Below are 20488 nucleotides of genomic sequence, written 5' to 3' on the forward strand. Positions count from 1 at the left end.
GGCATTTGAGCCCCAGGCCACTGGCCCACCTGGGCCCTCCCTGTGGCCTGACCAGGATGGTTCCCAGACACTGGGCTTCCAGGCTCTCCCAGCCCGCTTCCTCTGAGCCTCCCAGGCCTCAGACCTCTCGCAGGCCTGGCCCTTCCCTCTCCTGGGCCACTCGCCACCCGCCACCCGCCTCATGGCAGAGGCACCTCTGCAGCCAGCTGGGTGGCGTGGGTGACATGGGCACCGCCCACTGCTGCTGCGACTGTGATTCACCAGGTGGGCAGCACCTGGGTCAGGCCTGGCACCCGGGTCAGGCCCGGCACCCCGGCTCCTTGGGCGGTTGTGCGCTGTGCATCCTTCCCGCTCGGGGTCGGAGCCTGTGACGTCCCTCTCCTGGGCTCTGCGGGTCAAGGGAGGGGTCCTCTCTGTGGAGCTTGCTGCCCGCAGGCACGAGCTCTCAGCAATGCCAGGAGTTTTACTGCAGTGGTTTGCCTCCCAGCTGAGGGGGACCCCCACCCCAGGGTCCTGGCACAGCCAGGGTTCTACAGGAGCCCCGGGTGCTGGAGGGAATAGGGGCAAGACTCCTGTCCAAGGCCACTCAGCCTGAGGAGTGGCCCTTCTCTCCTGAATGCAGCGCCTGCTGGCCCTTGCCTTCTGGATGCTCAGTGGGGACTGTCCTCCCACTCACAGGGTGTCCTGGACCGGTTTTCTCAAATTCAGCCGAAGCTCATCTTCTCGGTGGAGGCCGTGATCTACAACGGCAAGGAGCACAGCCACCTGGAGAAGCTGCAGCTGGTGGTTAAAGGTGCGGCCCCTCCCGGTCCCCTCCTGCCCCCCCAGAGCGGTGTGAGCAGATTGGAGCCTCCTGGACTCTGTGTGCACAGAGCTGAGGCCCTCAGGAGTCCTGCCATCCACCCTGCCTCCCTGGGTGGCTCCTGGTGTGATGTGTTCTCGCCTCTCCCTCCAGGGTTGCCTGACCTGAGAAAGGTGGTGGTGATCCCTTACATCTCGCCTCGGGAGCAGATCGACATTTCCCGGATTCCCAATAGGTAAGGAGCACGTGCCCACCCCCAGGTGCCCACTTCAGAGGCCTGCATGGCCCCAGTGCCCTGGGAGGTGCCCCTGGGCTTCCTACTCACCCTGGCAGGTCAGAGATGGAGGTTTTGGTGAAAGTGCTTGCTTCGTAGATGGGCCCTTAAGTCCCCAGAGCAAATCCCCTAAGGCCACATGGCAAATGAGGGGCAGAACAGAGGGTCCCAGGAGTCCTCCCTCACAGGCCTGCCTGTGTCTCTTTGCTGTGGCAGGCTTGGGCGGAGGTGTCCAGGTCCCTGGGCGGGCCACACAGCTCTGCCTTGGGACTGACGCACACACATACATGAGCGTGTGGGCGCACTGGCCTCTGTGTATTTGTGTACGTGTGTCAGCCAGGTGCCCGAGGCTGGTGATGCCCTCCTTGGCTTTTTTGACACTTACAAGCTGATAAGCCGCACGTCTCGAGGTCCAGGTGGAACTGTGGGCACCTTGGTGTGGAACAGAGGTGAAGGAGGCGCAGCCTGGGTCAGCTGGGACTGCCCAGTCCTCGGGGTTCTCCCTGGATCTCTGGTAACAGCTGTGGGCGAGGCTGGGGGTCGGGGTGACCCTCAGGCACCCTTCCTATTAACTTCTACCCTGGCAGCTGCAGGATCCACAAGGGGCCCCTTGAGCTGTGGGGAGGGGTTGTTCAGAGATGGCAGGAGTCCTTGGGTCTGCCTCTGAGGAGTGCTGGGGTGGCAGAGGCCCTATTTAGGCAGACAGTAGGTGACGTCTGGCTCGCTGGTTTTGTGTGGGGGCTCCTGGGCCCTGAGCAGTGTAAGGCACGTGTCCTTACAGTGTGCCCATCACGTGGGTGGCAGTGGAAGGGCCTGGGAGTTGAGAGTGGGGTGTGGCTGTTCTATTGGGTCCAGAGGTGGCCTCCGACTGGCCTTGAAGTGTGGCCTCCTAGTGCTGCAAGCAGAGTGGTGGCTTTGGGAGGCTGTGGCCTCTAGTGCCAACCTTCTTGGATTTGGGTCTCAGCTGGGTGACCCTATGCCAGTGATCAACCTCTCTGTGCCCTGGTTTCTCCATCTGTAAAATGGGGACCCCACCTTCCTCGGGGGCTGGTGTGAGGGTCAGAGAAGTGAGTGCTGAGCCAAGTGAGTAGTCAGCGCTCAGTAGCTGTGTCTGTTACCGCCCGGCTGCACGGGCTCTGTCACTAGAGTGTGATCTTCACAGGTGGGCCTGAGGGCCCTCTGCTGACCTCAGGTGGAGCCCTGGTCTTCTTTCCTGCAGCCTCAGGCCTGGCCCCCGGGTTTGCCTGATGGAGCTGGACACTTTGTTGTGGAGAGGAAAACCAGCTGGGCCGCCAGCCCTGCAGTGGCCGGTTTCTCTTCCCCTGAGTGTATTTCCCTGTGGTGGGGGACAGTGGGAGCACCTGCCCCATGACGGGGGACAGTGGGAGCACCTGCTGCCGTTCAGCTTGTGCAGCGGGGAGCTCTGCCCTCCTGAGGCCCCAGCAGCGGGCTCCACACTGCCCATGTCCTGGTCGCCAGGTCCACAGAGAACTCAGGACACGTGCTGCCCCTCACAGGGAGCGGGGGTAGGGCCACGTCTGGGCTTTGCATCTTCAGAAGAGCAACAAAAGTAACGGCTATTTACTGTGATTTATGGACCTTTTTAAAGGAAAGTCTCTTCTCTGTGTGACACAGCGTGAGCTGTTTATATTTGGGGTGTTTTATATAAATGAGCTGCACAGGGAGGCGCCGGGGGTGGCCTCCTTCCCCGAGCCTGGCACTCGCAGCTGTATGTGCCGAGGGCTCCCAGCGAAGCGTCTTGGATGCCCTTCCTGAAACACCTTGTCCCCGGAGCCTTCTCCCTAAGGACATCATTCCGCTCACAGGGAGGGTGTTCCCCGTCCTCATCATTCTCCCTGGTGACTGCTGCTGGCTGAGAGTGACCGACTCCCACCCCCTTCCTTGGAAGGGAGAAAGTTCCACTTGGCAAAAATGTATAGGGCCAAGTTCACAGGACCCATGTCTCTGCTGGTCTCAAAATAGAAACCCCCTCTCGAGGTGGCTTTGGGAATCCTGCCGCTCTTTCTATCCCAGCAGACGGGTCTGGGTCGTGCCTTTGGTGGCTCTTGGCCACCCACATCAGTGCTCTCAGCGTGGGGTGAGGCTGGGCAGGCTTCCTCTGCTGGTCAGGAGCTTGGGTGAATCCCGTTTATTCTTGGACACGTGTTTGTATCTCACGCCGTGGGCCTCAGGACACAGTGACGGAGCCTGGCCACGTTGTCGTCACTGGCGCTGTGGTTGGCCCCTATTCCAGTTCCTCCTCCCCGTGGGGCCTCGGTTCAGAGGCAGGTGGCCTGTGCTCCCGTAGGGTGGTCAGTGGAAGCAGAGTGTGGCTGGTCAAGGGGACTAAGAGCCAACAATGGGAACGGGCTGCGACACCGATTCCAAGCCGCGTCAGCAGCGTTTGCACAAACGGGGTGTTAATTGCGGGTGGTCCTCTCCGCAGTGCTTGTGAGGGCCTGGGAGTCTCCACGGAGCCAGCCCTTGGCCCGGCAGCAGTGCTAAGGAGCCCACTCGAGATCTTCACCCTGCAGTCTGTCCCTGTAGTTGGCTTGAGTTCCTGAGATGGGACCTCCCTTAAAGTGTCCACGCCAGGCTGGTGTCCCCAGGGGTGCACACCTTCCTCGTGCTAGAGGCTAGTGCTGTGTGTGGCAGGGTGGGCGGGTCAGGTCTGGCGTCTGGAACGGTCACTGTTTTGCTCTCCTGCCCGCAGCGTGTTCCTGGAGGACTTCCTGGCAAGCGGGCCCGGCGAGCACGCCCCCCAGCTGGAGTTCGAGCAGCTGCCCTTCAGCCACCCGCTGTTCATCATGTTCTCCTCGGGCACGACCGGGGCACCCAAGTGCATGGTGCACTCGGCAGGGGTAGGTGTCCCGGCAGGGCTCACACCGCGGGTTCCCAGCTGGCAGCGCGGTGGGCATGGAGTCCTCATCGCCCTCCCAGGGACCCCGAGTGCTGCTCCCTGGGGAGTCTGGAAGTGGGCCAGGTGAGAGGCCTGCAGTGTCAGGGGACATTGTGGCACTTGCCATGATGAGGACAGGTGTGGAAGTCACTGTGAGATGGTGACTTCCAACTGTAGGCTGTGGCCCTGAGGGGACTAAGGTCTGGGGTGGGGTCTTGCAGTGGTCTAGGTAGGACCCAGACCAGTCGAGAGCAGAAATGTCACACATCAGGTCGGGAGGTACGGTGGTGTCCACGGGACGGTCCTTGCGTGGTGTGGGTTGGGGCACTGCTGGGGATGTGGTGGAACCCTCTCTGACTGTGAGCCCTGGGCAGACACCTGAAGGCCAAGAGGTGATGTCCCAAGCGGGGGTTAACCTAGGGAGGCCCCCTGCTGCCCCAGATGGAGGCTAACGAGGGAGCCCACTTTTCCGCTGTGGAGGCTGGGTTCTGAGACCTGGGTTGTGGGCCGGCCTCCCCAGTCCCTGTCCCTGGCTTGTGGGGGCCGCTGCTCCCTGTACTGCCCCAGTCTGGCATGCGACACCTTGCCTTGGTCTGTTTCTGTTGCTAAGCCAGACACTACAGATGGTGTATTTAGGGAGAATCCATGTTTGCTCAGCTCACAGAGCCAGGTGGAGGGGCCCAGTCGGCCCAGCTGGGGACTTCCACAGGTCTCCGTGTGGCACAGGGCACCGCACCTAAGACGGAGCAGCTCGCCAGCGTCCTTCTTCTACACCCCTGCTGCCAACATGGGGCCCCACCTGCGGTGACCTTTCCCACCTGTCACTTCCCAAGGGTTCCACCTCCAAATGCTGTTAACGCGTGACTCTGGGGACAGGTTTCCACAGGCACCAGGCCCGTGGGTCTCCTTGGACTGAGTGAGGACCACCTAAGGGCCTTCTCCTGGCCTTATTGCCTCTGTGAACACCTCTGCGGAGGGTGGGCTGGGGCTTCCACATCTGAGGCTGGGGGAGGAGGGAGCGGGTCAGCCTGAGGCAAGCCTCTTGCATCGAGTTTCCCAGAAGTCCAGCGTCCTTCAAGGACCCTCGAGATACATGGCTGCTGATGGTCTGGTCATAGATCGGCCGCCCCTAGCCTTTCTTCTTTTTGGTGCTGGGGATTGAACTTGGACACTTAACCACAGAGCTGCTTCCCCAGCCCTATTCTGTGTTTGATTTAGAGATAGGGTCTCACTGAGTTGCTTAGTGCCTTGCTAAGTTGCTGAGGATGGCTTTGAACTCGTGATCCCCCTGCCTCAGCCTCCTGAGCCACTGGGATTAGAGGTGTGGGCCACCATGCGGGCTGTCCTTTCTTATTTTAAAAGTAAAATGCCTTGGGCTGGGGTTGTGGCTCAGAGGTAGAGCGCTCGTTTAACGTGTGTGGGGTGCTGGGTTCCATCCTCAGCACCACATAGAGGAAAATAAAGATATTGTGTCCACCTATAACTAAAAATTGAATATTAAAAAAATGCCCACAGGACCTGTAGAAAACCTCTAGAAAAGCTGTAGAGTGAGGAGTTCCTTGCCCTTTGCCAGGCCCAGGCCTTGGTCCTGGGCTCCTAACATTTCCAGCATCCAGTTGTGACATTTTCTGTTTGTTTTTTGGTACTACTGAGCCACGTCCTCAGCCCTTTTTTATATTTTACTAGAGACAGGGTCTCACTGAGCTGCTCAGAGCCTCACTTTTGCTGAGGCTGCTTTGAACACATGATCTTCCTGCCTCAGCCTCCCCAGCTGCTGGGATTGCAGGCGCGTGTCATTGTGTCTAGCTGTGACATTTCTTATAGCCTCCTTTGCTTCATTTTTCTCTGGGTACCTATGTGTTTCTGTCTCGTTTTTTGCTGATCCATTCGAGGTAGGCTGGAGCTGTGAGGGACTCTTCCTTTACCTCCATCTCGTCTCCTGGGAGCGGGTGCTCTCAGTGCTGTGGTCCAGGGTCAGCTCCTGAACACCAGAGTGGCCGCTGGCTGCCCTCCAGCGTGCAGCCCCCACAGCACTGGGTTGCGCCGTCCAGTCTCCCCAGGGCCCTCCATCTGGAGCGGCTCCTCGCCGTCCCTGGTCTTTCCTGACCTTGACGTTTGAAGTCCAGGACCTGGTGTGGCTTGGATCTCTGGGCCTGTGTGACGTTTCCTCGTGTCAGATCCGGGGGATGTGGCTCTGGGCGGGGCTCTAGGGCCCGACGCTGTGTCCCTTTCTAAGCATCTTCTCTGGGGGATACGCAGTGCCATTCTGTCCTGTCGTTGTCATTTAACTTGGTCACTTCAGAGTTGACTCCAGGGTGAGTCTGGTCCTTTCCTAACAATCCCTCCACACAGTCCTGCTGGCTCCTGGGCTGCGAGATGCTTCCTCCTGAATGGGGCCTCCCCAGCGCCGCTCCTCCCCAGGGCCACTTCTCCCCAGGGCCACTCCTCCCCAGCACCACTTCTCCCCAGGGCCGCTCCTCCCCAGCGCCACTCCTCCCCAGCACCACTTCTCCCCAGGGCCGCTCCTCCCCAGCGCCACTCCTCCCCAGGGCCGCTCCTCCCCAGCACCACTTCTCCCCAGGGCCGCTCCTCCCCAGCGCCACTCCTCCCCAGGACCGCTCCTCCCCAGCACCACTTCTCCCCAGGGCCACTCCTCCCCAGGGCCGCTCCTCCCCAGCACCACTTCTCCCCAGGGCCGCTCCTCCCCAGCGCCACTCCTCCCCAGGACCGCTCCTCCCCAGCACCACTTCTCCCCAGGGCCGCTCCTCCCCAGGGCCGCTCCTCCCCAGCACCACTTCTCCCCAGGGCCGCTCCTCCCCAGCGCCACTCCTCCCCAGGGCCGCTCCTCCCCAGGGCCGCTCCTCCACCAGGGCCTGTCATCCCTAGGGTCTGTCCTCCCCAGGGCCGCTCCTCCCCAGGGCCGCTCCTCCCCAGGGCCGCTCCTCCCCAGGGCCGCTCCTCCCCAGGGCCGCTCCTCCACCAGGGCCTGTCATTCCTAGGGTCTGTCCTCCCCAGCGCCACTCCTCCCCAGGGTCGCTCCTCCACCAGGGCCACTCCTCCACCGGGGCCTGTCCTCCCCAGGGCCACTCCTCCCCAGGACCCTCCTCCCCAGGGCCACTCCTCCCCAGGGCAGCTCCTCCCCAGGGCAGCTCCTCCCAGGGCAGCTCCTCCCCAGGGCCTGTTCTCCTCCAGAACTGCTCCTTCCTCAGGGCTGCTCCTCCCCAGGACCCTCCTCCCCAGGGCTACTCCCCAGGATCATCCTCCTCAGGGCCACTCCTCCCCAGGGCCGCTCTTCCCCAGGGCCGCTCCTTTCCAGGGCTGCTCATTCCCAAGACCCTCCTCCCCAGGGCCTCTCCTCCCAGGTCCTAAGCAACTCAGTGAGACCCTGTCTCTAAATAAAATACAAAATAGGGCTGGGGACGTGGCTCAGAGGTCGAGTGCCTCAGAGTTCAATCCTGGTACCCCCCCCCCCCAAAAAAAAAAAAGTACAGGCAGTTGCTCAGGGTGGGATGTGGCAAGGTGGTGGAGCACTTGAGGCCCTGAGTCTGTCCCAGCACTGTCCCCAGTTGCTCGAGACCACCAAACTCTCCTGCCTACACTTCCTGTCCTTAGGAGAGGCTTCAGATAGCCCTAACCCCCAGCGTACTCTCCACGACTCACAGAGAAATTCTGAGAGGAAAGCTACTTGCTTCTGCCTTCTGAGGTGCTGAGGTGAGGGACAAGCACAGGAAGGTGGGTGACGGGGGTCTCGCAGCCGCCGTCCCATACTGAGCGGAAGAGGGAGGGAAGCGGTGGGCTCTGCAGGCGTCCAGCCCGGGGCCCTGGAATCAGAGCCCTGCTGGGCGAGGCTTGACCCTTGGCCTCTTGACCACTCTGGGCTTTGGCTGGTGGCAAAGGCTGGTTCCTAACATGTAGGTCCTGCATGCTCTGAAGGATGGTGGCCCACCTTTGTACGAGCTCCCCCTGCAGGGGCATTGAGGGCAGGGTCCCCACCTGTCCTCAGGTTCTCCTCCGGGACAGGCCCGCTCTGCTGTGTGGCTCATGCTCAGTGACAGGAAGCTTCCTTTCTCCCCGAGAGCCCTTCAGGGAGAGCCGTGTGGTCTGCGGTGCCACTCAGTGAGACGGGGGGAACAAAGGGTGGTGTCTCGGTGGGACCCCGCGTCCTTAAGCTCGGCCTGCTGATGAGCAGGAGTCAGTCTTGCTCTCCATGGCGCCTGTTCTGTCCTCCGCCAGGGCAGTCTGTGGAGGGCATGGCAGCCGGTACCGTGAACAGGCGTGTACTATCTGTACTGTCACTTTGTCCCTCTCAGCGAGGTTCATTCCTGTCCTGATGTTCCATGTCCCCACGGTGCCTCTGATGGAGCTGGCACCACGAGCTCGCGGGCAGCTGGGGTGCATCAGGGTTTCCCGTCAGGCATGAGCACTGCTCAGGTGGCAGGTGGCAGAGTGACCCTGGAGGTGGCTCATCAAAGCCAGGTGGAGACGCTCCAGCTCCTTCCTAGGTGTGGGGCTGCTGCTCACCTGGGCACCCTCCCTCCGCAGGGCACGCTCATCCAGCACCTGAAGGAGCACATTCTGCATGGGGACATGCGCTGCAGTGACGTCCTGCTCTACTACACCACGGTGAGCCCCTCACGTCTGCCTGAGGTCCCCCTGGGTGCTGGGCTGTGCTGTGGGATGGCAGGCGGACATGGCCCTGCCACCAGGCGTGCACATGGGTGGGCGGTGGCCCTGCGTGCAGGTGTGGAGGGCTTACTGTCCTTGCTGGGCACAAAGCACAGGCTCGGGCGGGTCAAAGGGATGTGTTCAACCCAGAAGAAGAACTTGGGGTTGGCCTTTTCCAAGAATGCCAGTATCAAGAGGTTCTGGAATAATCCAGCGGTGTTTCCTGGATGGCACAACTGTGCTGCGTTTTTAGGAAGCGGGTACTGGAGGTAGGTGCCTGTCCTGCCCAGGCTGTTCCCTCTGTGACAGGCCATCTGGACCCCTTGCAGACATAGGAGCAGGACCAGGACACGCCCGGGGACCACCGTAGGCAGGGTACCTGGGTTTCTGTGCCCGGCTATGAATGAGGGGCTTGGGCCAAAAGACTCAGGGATCTTTTAGCAGCAAGATTGTTCCCTCCCTGTGCCTAGCACATGGCGCGTAGGCCTTTGTACCCCAGGCTCCAGGCCCATGTTCTGCCGTGTCCTGGTCTGGCACCCTCAGGGCGGGTCCCCTGCAGCTCTAGGAATGAGTCCCTGCTGCCCCCCATGGAGGTGGGTTCTGGGCTGAGGAGAGCACCACGGGAAGAGCCCTGTTGGGGTCGCCTCCAGGGTGTCGTGCTTTCTGGAAACATCCTGCCCCAGGCTGGCCGCCCCATTCTGCTAAATTGGTTTCAACAGCAGCCTCAGGTGTGGTTGTAAGCATCCCCAGCCCTGGCCAGGCCCATTCTCTGTCACTCATGGACCTCACTTTAATGGCCTTGCTGGACAGTGCTGTACCCGGAGGGCTGGGCTGCTGGGCCTCCAGCCTCTGCCTCCTTATCAGGGCCGAGTCCTCGCTGGGAGAGCCTCGGCCAGTGGGTGGACACCTGTCTAAGCAGACTGGCTAAGTGGCGGCTCTGCCAGTGAGGGCCACTCACGTCGCAGAGGGCCGTCCTCAGGGCTTCGTGAGGCTCTTCACTGTGGCCCACACAGGTGGAGGCCAGAGTGGCTGAGGTGGCCAGCAGGAGGGTCCCAGTCTCAGGCCTGGGCACGGCTTGCTGGGTCCTGTGGTACCTGCCCGTCCGACCCGGGCCTCACACCACCCACACGGGGAGCCACTCAGGAGCTTCCTGCTGCCTCCCGTCCCCACCACGGAGAGTGACCCTAGGTGCTGGGGGACGCCAGGGCCCCCACGACTTGTGCTGAGTCCTCCCAGGTGGGGCATGACCCCTTGTCCTCACCTATGTGGGCAAGCAGCTGCACTCTCCTGCCCTCCAGGCTGAGGCCCCGCTGCGTCCCTGCTCCGTCGCCCTGTCTGTGCTCCAGATGGCCCCGAGGCTCTGTAGGTGGGAGCCTGGTGGGCGGGCCTGTGGGCACATTTTTGGAGTTTAAAATTCTTTTTTAAATTAAAAAAAGAATTGAAATAAAAAAAAATCCAATCCCTTCACATATGGTGAGGATTTTAAGCCACATCAGAAGGACACAGTGGAGGGGCCTGTTCTCCAGGGCCTGGGGACTGTGCCTGCCATCCTGGTACTGCTTCCCCGGGCGGGCCTGTGCGTGTGTTTGTGCGTGTGTGCATGTGTCCTCATGTGTGTGCATGTGTGTGTATGTGTGTGCATGTGTGTGTGCATATGTGCTCATGTGTGCTTGTGTGTGCATATGAGCATGTGCGTGTGCATGTGTGCTCATGTGTGCATGTGTGCTCATGTGTGCGTGCATATGCATGTCCATGTGCACACACATACGTGTGTATATGTTTTCACGTGCATGCACATGTCCACGCAGTTGCACATGTGTGTATCCGTGGGCATGTGTACATGTGTGCATGCACACGTTTTATTGCAGTTGTATGCGTGTACACGTGTATACATGTCTGTGTCTGTGTCTGTGTGGGTACGTGTGCGTGTCCGCCCTGTCTGCTCAGGGCTGTGCCACTGTGCTGTGCTTGTTTTCCACCTCACAGCGCCTTGCCACGTATCCCCCACCCATTGATCCTCTTCTCCGTGGTCATATGGGGCTGACTCTGAGTGCTTGCGAGGTGGGCGCTGAGCGGGTTTGACTGAGAGCAGTGGAGTACATGTGTCCTGTGGCTGTTGGCGGGTGCTGGCGGGTGCTGGGTGTTGGCGGGTGCTGGGCTCGTTCAGTCTCACCCCAGTGAGGGCTCACAGATCTCCTCTGCCACGTCTCCACTCACGTGCAGCTGCCTCTGCACTCAGCCTGTGGCTGAGGCTGGTGCGTCTGAGGCGGGCAACTGCAGCCCATCCTGGGCTCTGGGCCGGGCAGTGCTTTTGGGCTGATGGGGAGCTGGCGGCGCCCGTCTGAAGCTGTTGCTTGTGTTGCAGGTTGGCTGGATGATGTGGAACTGGATGGTGTCCGCTCTGGCCACCGGGGCATCTGTGGTCTTGTACGATGGCTCCCCCATGGTCCCGACGCCCAACGTGCTGTGGGACCTTGTGGACAGGATAGGGTAGGTACCTGATGTCCTGCTCAGCTGTGGGACAGTGCTGGTGTCCTCGGGAGGTGCTTTGGAATATACGCAGCTGCAGCCACATGTCCCCTTGCAGGCTGCTATCTCTGGAGTGCACTGCTACCCTGGACATCCACGCCCAGTGCTGGGAGGTCCAGGAGCAGCAAGAGGGCATGCTGGGCTGGTCCACTGCTGGGTCCACACTCCCCGGCAGGGTGAGAGGCACCTCTCAGGGCCAGGAGTGAGCTCGACGGCTCCTGGAGAAGCTGTAGGTTTTGATTTTGGTACCTGGGACTGAACCCAAGGTGCCCAGCCATGCAGTCCGCCCCAGCTGTTTTTGATTGTTATTCAGGACAGGGTCTCCTGAGTTGCTCAGGGCCTCACAGAGTTGCTGAGGCTGGCTTTAAGCTCGCAATCCTTCTGCCTCAGCCTCCGGAGCTGCTGGGATTACAGGTGGGTGCCACGGTGCCTGACCCACATGGGACCTTTTGGGCCATCTGTTTTGGTGCAGTGCCAGGGAGCAAACCCAGGGTGTCCCTGAGGGCTGTGGCTATATTCTCTTGGCATCTTCCCTGAACATTATAACATTGGTACAAAGGTGTTTATGGTGTCTGGATGGTGTGGCCCTCTCTGTGACCCTGTTAACTTCTCTTCCCTTGATGGGACACAAGACCCCCAACATGCAAGGCACTGCAGGAGGAAGTATCGGAGTCACCGGGGCCCCGGGGTCAAGAGCGTGGGGAGGACCTGAGCAGCCCCCACCCAGCATTAGGAATGGTCTCAAGGCTCAGTGCCACCGGCCTGGGCTGAGGAATTAGTGGTGACACGTTCTTATCACTCGCCTAATGACAGTATCTCTGGCAGTAAAAACAGGAGGCCACCGAGCTCCAGGAGCCGAAGTGTCCACCCTCTTAACCCCTGACCACGTGTTGTGGTGGAAACAGGAGCCACTAATCCTTTCAAATCCCCTCGGTCAGTGCTCTCCCTGCAGCCTGGCTTGCCTGGCGGTGCCATATGAACCCGGGCGTCTGCCTTTCGATGCTGGTGGGGAGGTCACTTCCTAAGGAGGTTGTTTGCTGTGCCAGGTCCATCAGATCCCTGGGAATCAGAGTGGCCCTCACTCCTGCTGTACTACCTCTAGCCAGGCTCTGCCCGGAGACTCTGGTTTTTTGGTGCAGGTATGGGTTGGAGGTCAGAAGGGGGCGGACAGGGATATGTGGTCACAGGCTTAGAGCCAACACGGCTGAGGGTCAGAGGTCCGGCAGCCAACCCTTCTCTGTGTGCACACACGCATGTGTGAGGGACATGTGTGACGGCGTATTCGTGTGTGTGTGTGTGTGTGTGTGTGAGTGAGGAGTCACATGTGTGCACGTGGATATGCATGTGCATGGGTGTGCAGGTGTGTGCTGGCAGCCTGGGGACTGGCTTTGTGTGGTACGCTCCTGCTGAGCGCATGTCCTCCTTCCCCTGGGGCCTGTGCCTGACGCTCAGGCCTGGCCTTGTCCTCTGCAGGGGGCCTCTGGATGGGGTATAGGCAGAGAGTTTGCCCACTCAGGGTCAGGAAGGCGGTTGTCGCTTGGCTCTGGGCCGGGGCCAAGGGTGGGGATGGCAGCCAGGCACAGTCCTCCCAGCTGTCTCAGTTTCTCTGTTTTTTCCTGTGGTGCTGGGGTTGAACCCAGGTTCTGTGCGTACAAGGCAAGCGCTCTGCCCGCTGAGCTACGTCCCCAGCCCAGTTTCTCTGGTTTTTAAACAACGTCACACGCTTAAGAGCAGATTGTTGCCGTTTGGCCTCCGCTCGCAGACGTACTGACTCATGTCCACTTTAGGGCACACACTCCTTTTAAAAGGTGGCTTTTCTCCTTCACTGGTGCTGTATTTGCCTGCTCCATGTCTGGCGAGGGGAACCTTCTGGTTAGAGGCAGTCTGAGCTCCAGGTCCTTGTTCTCCTGTAGGTACTGAGGGGCGGGGAGGTCGTCGGAGCCGCCGTCTACAGGGGCATGGCTGCAGTGGGGCATCCTGGATGGCAGGCCCTGCAGGGAGGAGGCCGTGGCAACACCGCAGGCCGTAGGACGTACTGCGTGTCAGCCCTGCTGGAGTCGGCTGGCGCAGGGAGGCCAGGGAGAGCCAGGAGTGCCAGCTGCTGTGGGCCTGGGGTCTGCGGGGCCTCAGAGGTCACGGCACAGGGCCGAGGCCTGCAAGTAGAGTGCTCTTGAGCTTTTCACTGCTGTGACCAAAGGCCTGATGAGGATAGTAGAGCAGGAGCCTGGCTGTGGCTCCTGCTTTTGGGGTGAGGCTAGGAGAGCTGCTCCAAGGGGACCCACCTGCTGTTGGCTCGGCCACTCCCATGCCAGCCCCAGGATCCTAGTGTCTGCAGCATCGGGTGGGCGAGCTAGGCCTGCGCCGGACAGAGGCTGTCCCAGGGAGCAGGGGATGGGAGCTTTGGAACTGCCAGCCTCCTGGGGCCCAGGAGTGTGCCTCTAGTTGGGAAGGTGGGGTCTGCTGGTAGGGCCACTGTGCTGCAAGAGAAGCCATGGAGGGGCCGGGCAAGGTGGTCCATACCTGTAATCCCAGGGGCTGGGGTGGGGGTGCTGAGGAAGGATCACAAGTTCAAAGCCAGCCTCAGCAAAAGTGAGGTGCTAAGCTACTCAGTGAGACCCTGTCTCTAAATAAAATACAAAATAGAGCTGGGGAGGTGGCTCAGTGGCCGAGTACCCCTGAGTTCAATCCCTGGAACCCATCCCACCTCCCGCAAAAAAAAGAGAAGCCAGGTGGGGTGGAGTATGACCTGAGCCCCCAGTGGCAAGTCCTCAACAGAGTGCTGGATGCCGTGGGGCTCAGGGCACGGAGGAGAGCAGCATGGTCTCAGCTTTATGCCAACACAGCTCACTGCAGGCGAGGCCGGGCTGGGGGCTTTTGGCTCCTGTTTTACCAAGCAAGGCTATCTGCGGCTCTGTCTGCTTCCTCAGAGTGAGGGCAGAGTCAGGCTAGAGGGCTTGACCAAGCCCTGCACCTTCCTGCGGCTGAGCCAGACCCACCACTCTGAGCTGTGCACAGAGGGAGCCAGTCCCCGCACCATGATGTCAAGGTGGAGATGCGTCCCTCAAGCCTGGAGGGAGCCCAGTGCAGGGACTCTCCCAGGTGAGGGTGGGACGTTGGCAATGCAGAGGAGGCCCTCGCCTGTTGGTCTTGTGGACTTGTAGGAATGAGTCACCAGCGCAGAGAGCGTTGGTGTGGGGACATGTGTGGGATGCACAGGACCCTGGGGAGCCCCTGATGTCTCCTTTCCCTCCCGTGCCCCTAGCATCACCATCCTTGGGACGGGTGCCAAGTGGCTGTCTGTGCTGGAGGAGAAGGACCTGAAGCCGGGTGAGTGTGCCTCGCCCTGGACTGCCACCATGTGCGCGCCTGTGGGCTCCCAGTGCCGGGCTTGGCTCTAATCTCTTGGTGGCTGTTCCCCAGTGGAAACCCACAGTCTGCAGACACTACACACGATTCTGTCCACGGGCTCCCCGCTGAAGGCCCAGAGCTACGAGTATGTCTACAGGTGCATCAAGAGCAGCGTCCTGCTGGGCTCCATCTCAGGTATGGCTCCATCCCAGGCTCGGTGGTGGGTGGAGATGTGACGTGCAGCCAGGGAATGGGGTGGCGGGGACAGTGACGACCAGGCTGGCCTGCTGGGTCACCTGCTGATTGCACTAGCCCACGTCTTTGGACTGATCCCACCTGGCAGGAGGGCTGGGCCTCACGCACTCCTTATTGAGGTGCTGAACCCCTGTTCCTGGGGGAGTGCACGCACGTCTCACATCAGTTGTGATCAGAGCCCCCGAATAGCTCAGCCTGGTTGTCTGTGTGTATGATGAGGGTGAGGTGGAGCAGGTGGAGAGACTTTCCTGGCTCCCCAGGAGCAGGTCTCTGAGCTGGGAGCCTCGCCCTAGCTTCCATCTGAGGAGGGTTGAGGCAGGAAGGCCAAGCCGCCTCAAGCACCTGCCCAGCATGCGTGGGCCACTTACATTTCCAGTTGCTCTGCACATGTCTGGTCACATGAGTGACCCAAAGGTCAAGAGTCTGACTTTGGGGTTAAAGATAGATTTTAGCAAGTAGGCTCTTTGCGAATACAGGATCTGAAAATGAGGATCGATTGTGTGTAAGGACGGTTATTGTGACATTGTTGACACTGATAAAAAACATAGGTTGCCTTTATACGCCTCTGGAAAGGATTTACCTGAACGATTTGTGACCTCAATTTATGCAGTCCCTAGAAGTGACAGTATGGAGGTGGTTATTTGGATAGGATCCCGCTGATTGTTGTTGAGAGGGGTCACGACATGTTGAGTGGAAAAGGATTGATTATTGGTCAAAATAGATTTAGAGGGACCCCTGGGTGAGGCTGTTCCTTATGTGTGCATGGGGGTGCCCTGTGTGTGTGTGCGTGGGGGCACCCTGTGTGTGGATTGCAACCTTCTTTTTAACACAAAGCTGCTCTTTGGAGAATATTTTGTGTCCACTACAAAATTCAGAGTCCTCAGGGCAGCTGGGTGTGAAGTCTCCACAGCGTTCCCCCTTCTGGAAGTGGGTCCTTCCTGGGATCTTCCCTGTGTGGGGGGCCATGCGCCAGGACACCTGGCTCACATTCTTTTACACATTTACAATTCTGATTTTTTTCCTTGTGGTTTTAAAAAATACGTCCTTAGGACACATATTTTAAAGGTGCCATTTTACTTCGAGTAGCTGGAAGGGTGTCAGGAGCCGCGGGCCTCCATGGGGATTGTGCTGTGGTCTCCAGGGGTCCTTGCAGGCTGCACTGCCCTGATTCTGCCCCTCAAGGGGACCCAGGGGTCAGGGCTCTGGCCTTCAGTGAAGGCCTAGTACAGGTCCTGGCCTTGCCCAGACCCTCCTGTGCCTGTTTCCTCTACGCTCCCCATGAAGTTTTGGGTTTCCCCAGAGCTGCTGGAGGCCCGTTGCTGAGTTCTCCTGGATGTGTGCCCCAGGTGGCCCCCGCTTCCCGGAGCCAGGCTCCCCTGGCCCCGCTGATACAGATGCTCGGGTGCAGGGCAGTCCCCTCTTGGCTTCGTCTCTGAGGGTCTCCCCAGTGGGCATGTCGTCAGAACCGCCTCTTTTCTCCCTGCAGTCCTGCTTGTCCGTCCTCTGAGGGGGCACAGGCAGACCTTGCATCTGGTGGAGGTGCTCATGTCCCTATGAAGCCTGGAACCTGGTGGGACCTTGGTGGTGGCAGATGCGACCAGGACCCCTGCATTTTGTGGGATGTGCCAGGGAGTGACAGAGGTGCCAGAGACCCGGAGCAGGCGTCAGTCTTGTTCTCTGCACGGGAGGAACACAGACCCACAGAGGGAGGCCAAGGCAGACCCTCGGAGACTTGGAGATACCGAGTCATTTTTTGTGGTGGCCATCTCCTGCTCCGCCCACAGACAGAGTGCGATCACGGAAAAACTGTCCTAATTACGCACACTTTCCCAGGTGTGCAGCAGGCATGACGCAGGCTCCGCAGGGTTAAATGTGGCACAGACTCAACATAGCTCGGGTGCAGCAGGTGCCTCGAGGCCTCCTGGCTCCTCCCGCTCTCCTCTGCCTCACTGAGTGACATCCTGGGAGTCCTAGCCAGCCTGGCCTGACTGAGCACTCTGTGGTGTGCGTGTGAGCCTGCATGTGTTGCGTGTGTGCCCGGGCACAGCCCGCTGTGGCACTGGGGCCGCAGTGAGGGGACCCTTCTGGGCTTGAGCCTTGTGCTGCTCCTGGCCCCGCGTCCTCTGGTCTCTGTCCAAGCTCCTCCTGGAAGCCATGGTCTCTGGCCTGAGGCAGTGCCCTGGCATCCTGGCAGCCGGGAGGTCTCTGGCCCCAGTGACAGCCACGCACGGCCACTCTGCCCAAGTGGCTGTTGCACAGGGGACGATGGAGAGGCTTCCGTCTTCTGACACCGAGTTTTGAACTTCAGGGTGACATGGAGGGCATCTATTCAGTGTCCTCTGCATGAAGCTGTCCTTCGTTCTCAGGGACACAGAGAAATGGGGTCTCTGTGCGTTTGATCTCAGTCTGGCTGTCCTCACCTGCAGGTGGCACTGACATCATCTCCTGCTTCATGGGCCAGAACGTGTCCATCCCCGTGCACAAGGGTGAGGTGCAGGCCCGGAACCTGGCCATGGCCGTGGAGGCGTGGAACGAGGAAGGTGAGGCGCACCGGCTGCTCTAGGTGTAGGGGGGACAGGTGTGGGGGGGACAGGTATGGGGGCACAGGTGTGGGGAGGGGACAGGTGTATGGGGGGAAGGTGTGGGAGGGACAGGTGTGAGGAGGGACAGGTGTGGAGAGGGGACAGGTGTGGGGGGGACAGGTGTGGGGGGACAGGTGTGGGAGGGGACAGGTGTGGGGAGGGACAGGTGTGGGGGGGACAGGTGTGGGGGGGACAGGTGTGGGAGGGGACAGGTGTGGGGGGGACAGGTGTGGGAAGGGGACAGGTGTGGGGGGACAGGTGTGGGGGGACAGGTGTGGGGGGACATGTATGGGAAGGACAGGTGTGGGGAGGGACAGGTGTGGGGAAGGACAGGTGTAGGGAGGGACATGCCCTTCACTTGGGGGTAGTTTCCTCAAATGGCCGCTGTCCACGCAGAGCAGTGTCCTCTGCCCCCGGCCTGGCTTTGCACCCCTGGGGCTCCTCGTCCCAACCCTGGAGAAGCAGGTGTGGGGCCGAGCGCAAATGTGAGCTGTATGGGGTCAGCTCTGGGACAGAGGCCTCACCAGCTCATGTCCTGGCCTTAGTGAGGGCCCAGAGGGGACCAGGTGGCCTCTGCTGGTCTCTTCCTGCCGGTCTTGTGTGGAACTGGCCTTTGCTTTGTGGTCTAGTGACGACTGCTTATAAACAGCAGAGCCTGTTAGTGTCCCCGGCACCAACCAGGGCCTGGCGTGAACTCTGAACAAGTTCATGGACTTAAATTCTCTGGGCCCCTGCTGCGTTGTCTTTCCTTATCTGAGTGGATGGGAAGGCTACACCAGCCCTGTTTCTGTGAGGCTCAGGGAAAGATTGGCAGGGGCAGTGGCCACACCAGGACCCCACTTGGTCTTTCTGGAGGAGAGCCCTTCCCACCTGGTCCCAGAGTGACTTCTCATACGGGTTGTCCCTTTCTGTCTGAAGTTTCTCTTGGCCCTGGTCAGGAGGGAGGTGCCCTGGCAGGGACCTTCCACACGCACAGAGAATGCCTGTCGGCTTCTGTCTGGGGGACGTTGTGGGGTGGCGTGAGCTGGGGAGGTGGAAGAGCCAGGGGACTCCTGCAGAGGGGGAGTGCAGGCAGCGGAAGGTGCAGGGTAGATGGTGGTCAGCTGGCTGCCTGTGCCCCAGGGCACTCGTCTGCAGCTTGCGCTGTGCTCAGCTCGGAATCTGGCTGCCCAGAGGTGGGAGAAATCCGGGCAGTGGGAGCGGGGCCGTGCTTTGGAAGCCACCAGTGGTGGTGGGCACAGGACACCTGTGTGCCTGTGACCTCGAAGCCACCCCCCGAGAAACTCCTGCAAACGCCAGCAGGTGATATGACATGCAGGAGTGTCCCAGCCGTGACCCATGAGGGCATCAAGGCCGGGAGCAGAGGCAGGCCTGTCCTGGGGGGGCTGGGCTGAGCACACGTAGAGGACCAGGTATGGACAGGGCGCAGGGGCCAGGGCCAAGGCCAGGGCGCGGGGCCAGGGCCAGAGCGTGGGGGCCAGGGCCAGGGTGCGGGGGCTCTCTTGCAGGCAGCAGAGCAGAGCAGGCTGAAACATCTGGTGGCCTGGCCGGGCAGCAAGGTCCGTTCCCACAGCCCAGCATGCCTGAGCCCGTGTGTGCTGTGGGCCACACGGTGATTGTGCTGCTGCGTGTCCAGGGAATGGTGAAGCCTGCCTTCGAGGGGGGCAGAGAGGGCCGGGGCTGGGGTGGACCCGAGTGTGGCCTCCTGGGAGCCCCGCAGGCGCGGAGTGAGTGGGGCTGGAGGAGCTGGGGAAGGAGGGCCACAGAGCGGGGCCTGACCTCCCACTACCCTTGCCAGGGAAGGCCGTCTGGGGGGAGAGCGGAGAGCTGGTGTGCACCAAGCCCCTGCCCTGCCAGCCCACGCACTTCTGGAACGACGAGAATGGGAGCAAGTACCGCAAGGCCTACTTCTCCAGGTTCCCAGGTGGGTCTGTGCCTGTGCTGTGCCCAGCCCAAGGCCAGGGCGGCTGTCCACGCAGGCTGCTGTTCCTGGATGTGTTCGGTCTCCCCTGTCTCAAGGGAGGCTTCCCTGGGCACAGCCGAGCCCCACCTGTCCCTGCACCCAGCCCTGTGCCGGCGCTGGCCGAGCCCCTGGTTTGCCTGCAGGTGGCCTCGGGAGGGTGGGGACCCCTGGGCTGCGTTCTTCTTCCTCCTCCTGCCCTGGTGCCACCGCCCAGCCCTTTGGAGGTATAGGGAGAGGGCTTTACGCAGGGAGGCGTCCTGGCCTCTTGCCCTGGCCAGGGGAGTCTCTTCTCCCGAGGGTCCCACCTCTCTCTCCGTGAGCAGCCGCTGCAGAAGGCAGAATTCAGCAGGCCCCTGTCGCAGTTGCTCCGCTAGACGCTGCCTGCCCCTGGCTCACATGATTCTGCACACTCCGCGTGTGCGAGTCAGAACGTGGCCCACGACTAAGCAGAAGCGGCTGCATCCTTACATGTTGGCCTTGGGCGCCAGTTTGGGGGGGATGCCCCTCCCACGCAGGGTGCAGCGCACCCGTGAGGCCCAGCCTCCCCTGCTGCCCGCCTCATCCTGCAGACTCAACAGCGGGGATGTGCTCTTCCCTTCCCATGGCCCTGGGAGGGGCTCCTGCCGTGGGAAGGGAGGTCACAGGGTTGGAAACTCCGCTTGGAGATCCGAGATCCGCCCAGGAAAGGATGCCCCCATGTCCTCTGCAGGGCTGCTCCTTGGAGACCAGCTTTGTTCTATAATTTTTGTCAGATGCGGGGATTTGTGTGATGAATGTCTTTCTGGACTAATTCAGGAAGAAAGCTCTCTTTTGACTCTGATACTCCTTCTTGGAGAAGACAAATTCTTTGTGTCATTCGTCCATTTTTGTCTTGGAAACTCAGAGCTGGAAGCCCTGCCCTGGGTCCTCCTCTTACCCTGGGTGGGTTTCTATTCCCTTTGATTAATGCCATCTTGATGCCTGATGTCGCAGAAGCTCCCCAGTACTTCCTGGGGACAGGTGGGAGATACAAATAAATGTGGAGTGACCCAGAATGGGACCTGGGGCTGCTGGCCATGGGCAGAGTGGACAGCCTCCTGCAGCACAGGGAGCTGCACAGAGAGCCTCCCTCCTGCACAGGCTCAGAGGCCTCACCCTGTCCTGTCAGGGCAGATGCAGGCGGGCCGTGTGC

General features: G+C 60.7%; 1 protein-coding gene across 3 annotated transcripts in view; it reads left to right on the top strand.

The window, feature by feature from the left end:
* Positions 1 to 20488, top strand: part of Aacs (acetoacetyl-CoA synthetase) — a 44505-nt gene that overhangs the window by 16436 nt on the left and 7581 nt on the right. For 2 of the 3 annotated variants that reach the window (XM_078039366.1, XM_005329541.5), the window contains exons 6-14: positions 679 to 793; positions 956 to 1037; positions 3790 to 3937; positions 8518 to 8598; positions 11006 to 11130; positions 14432 to 14496; positions 14590 to 14712; positions 17199 to 17312; positions 19153 to 19278. In XM_078039366.1, the coding sequence (XP_077895492.1) occupies positions 679 to 793; positions 956 to 1037; positions 3790 to 3937; positions 8518 to 8598; positions 11006 to 11130; positions 14432 to 14496; positions 14590 to 14712; positions 17199 to 17312; positions 19153 to 19278 (979 nt within the window). The remainder of the gene's footprint in view (positions 1 to 678; positions 794 to 955; positions 1038 to 3789; positions 3938 to 8517; positions 8599 to 11005; positions 11131 to 14431; positions 14497 to 14589; positions 14713 to 17198; positions 17313 to 19152; positions 19279 to 20488) is intronic. The other variant, XM_078039367.1, reaches the window with a different exon arrangement.

This window comes from Ictidomys tridecemlineatus, chromosome 2 (assembly GCF_052094955.1).
Source record: "Ictidomys tridecemlineatus isolate mIctTri1 chromosome 2, mIctTri1.hap1, whole genome shotgun sequence".
In the NCBI taxonomy this organism is placed as follows: domain Eukaryota; kingdom Metazoa; phylum Chordata; class Mammalia; order Rodentia; family Sciuridae; genus Ictidomys; species Ictidomys tridecemlineatus.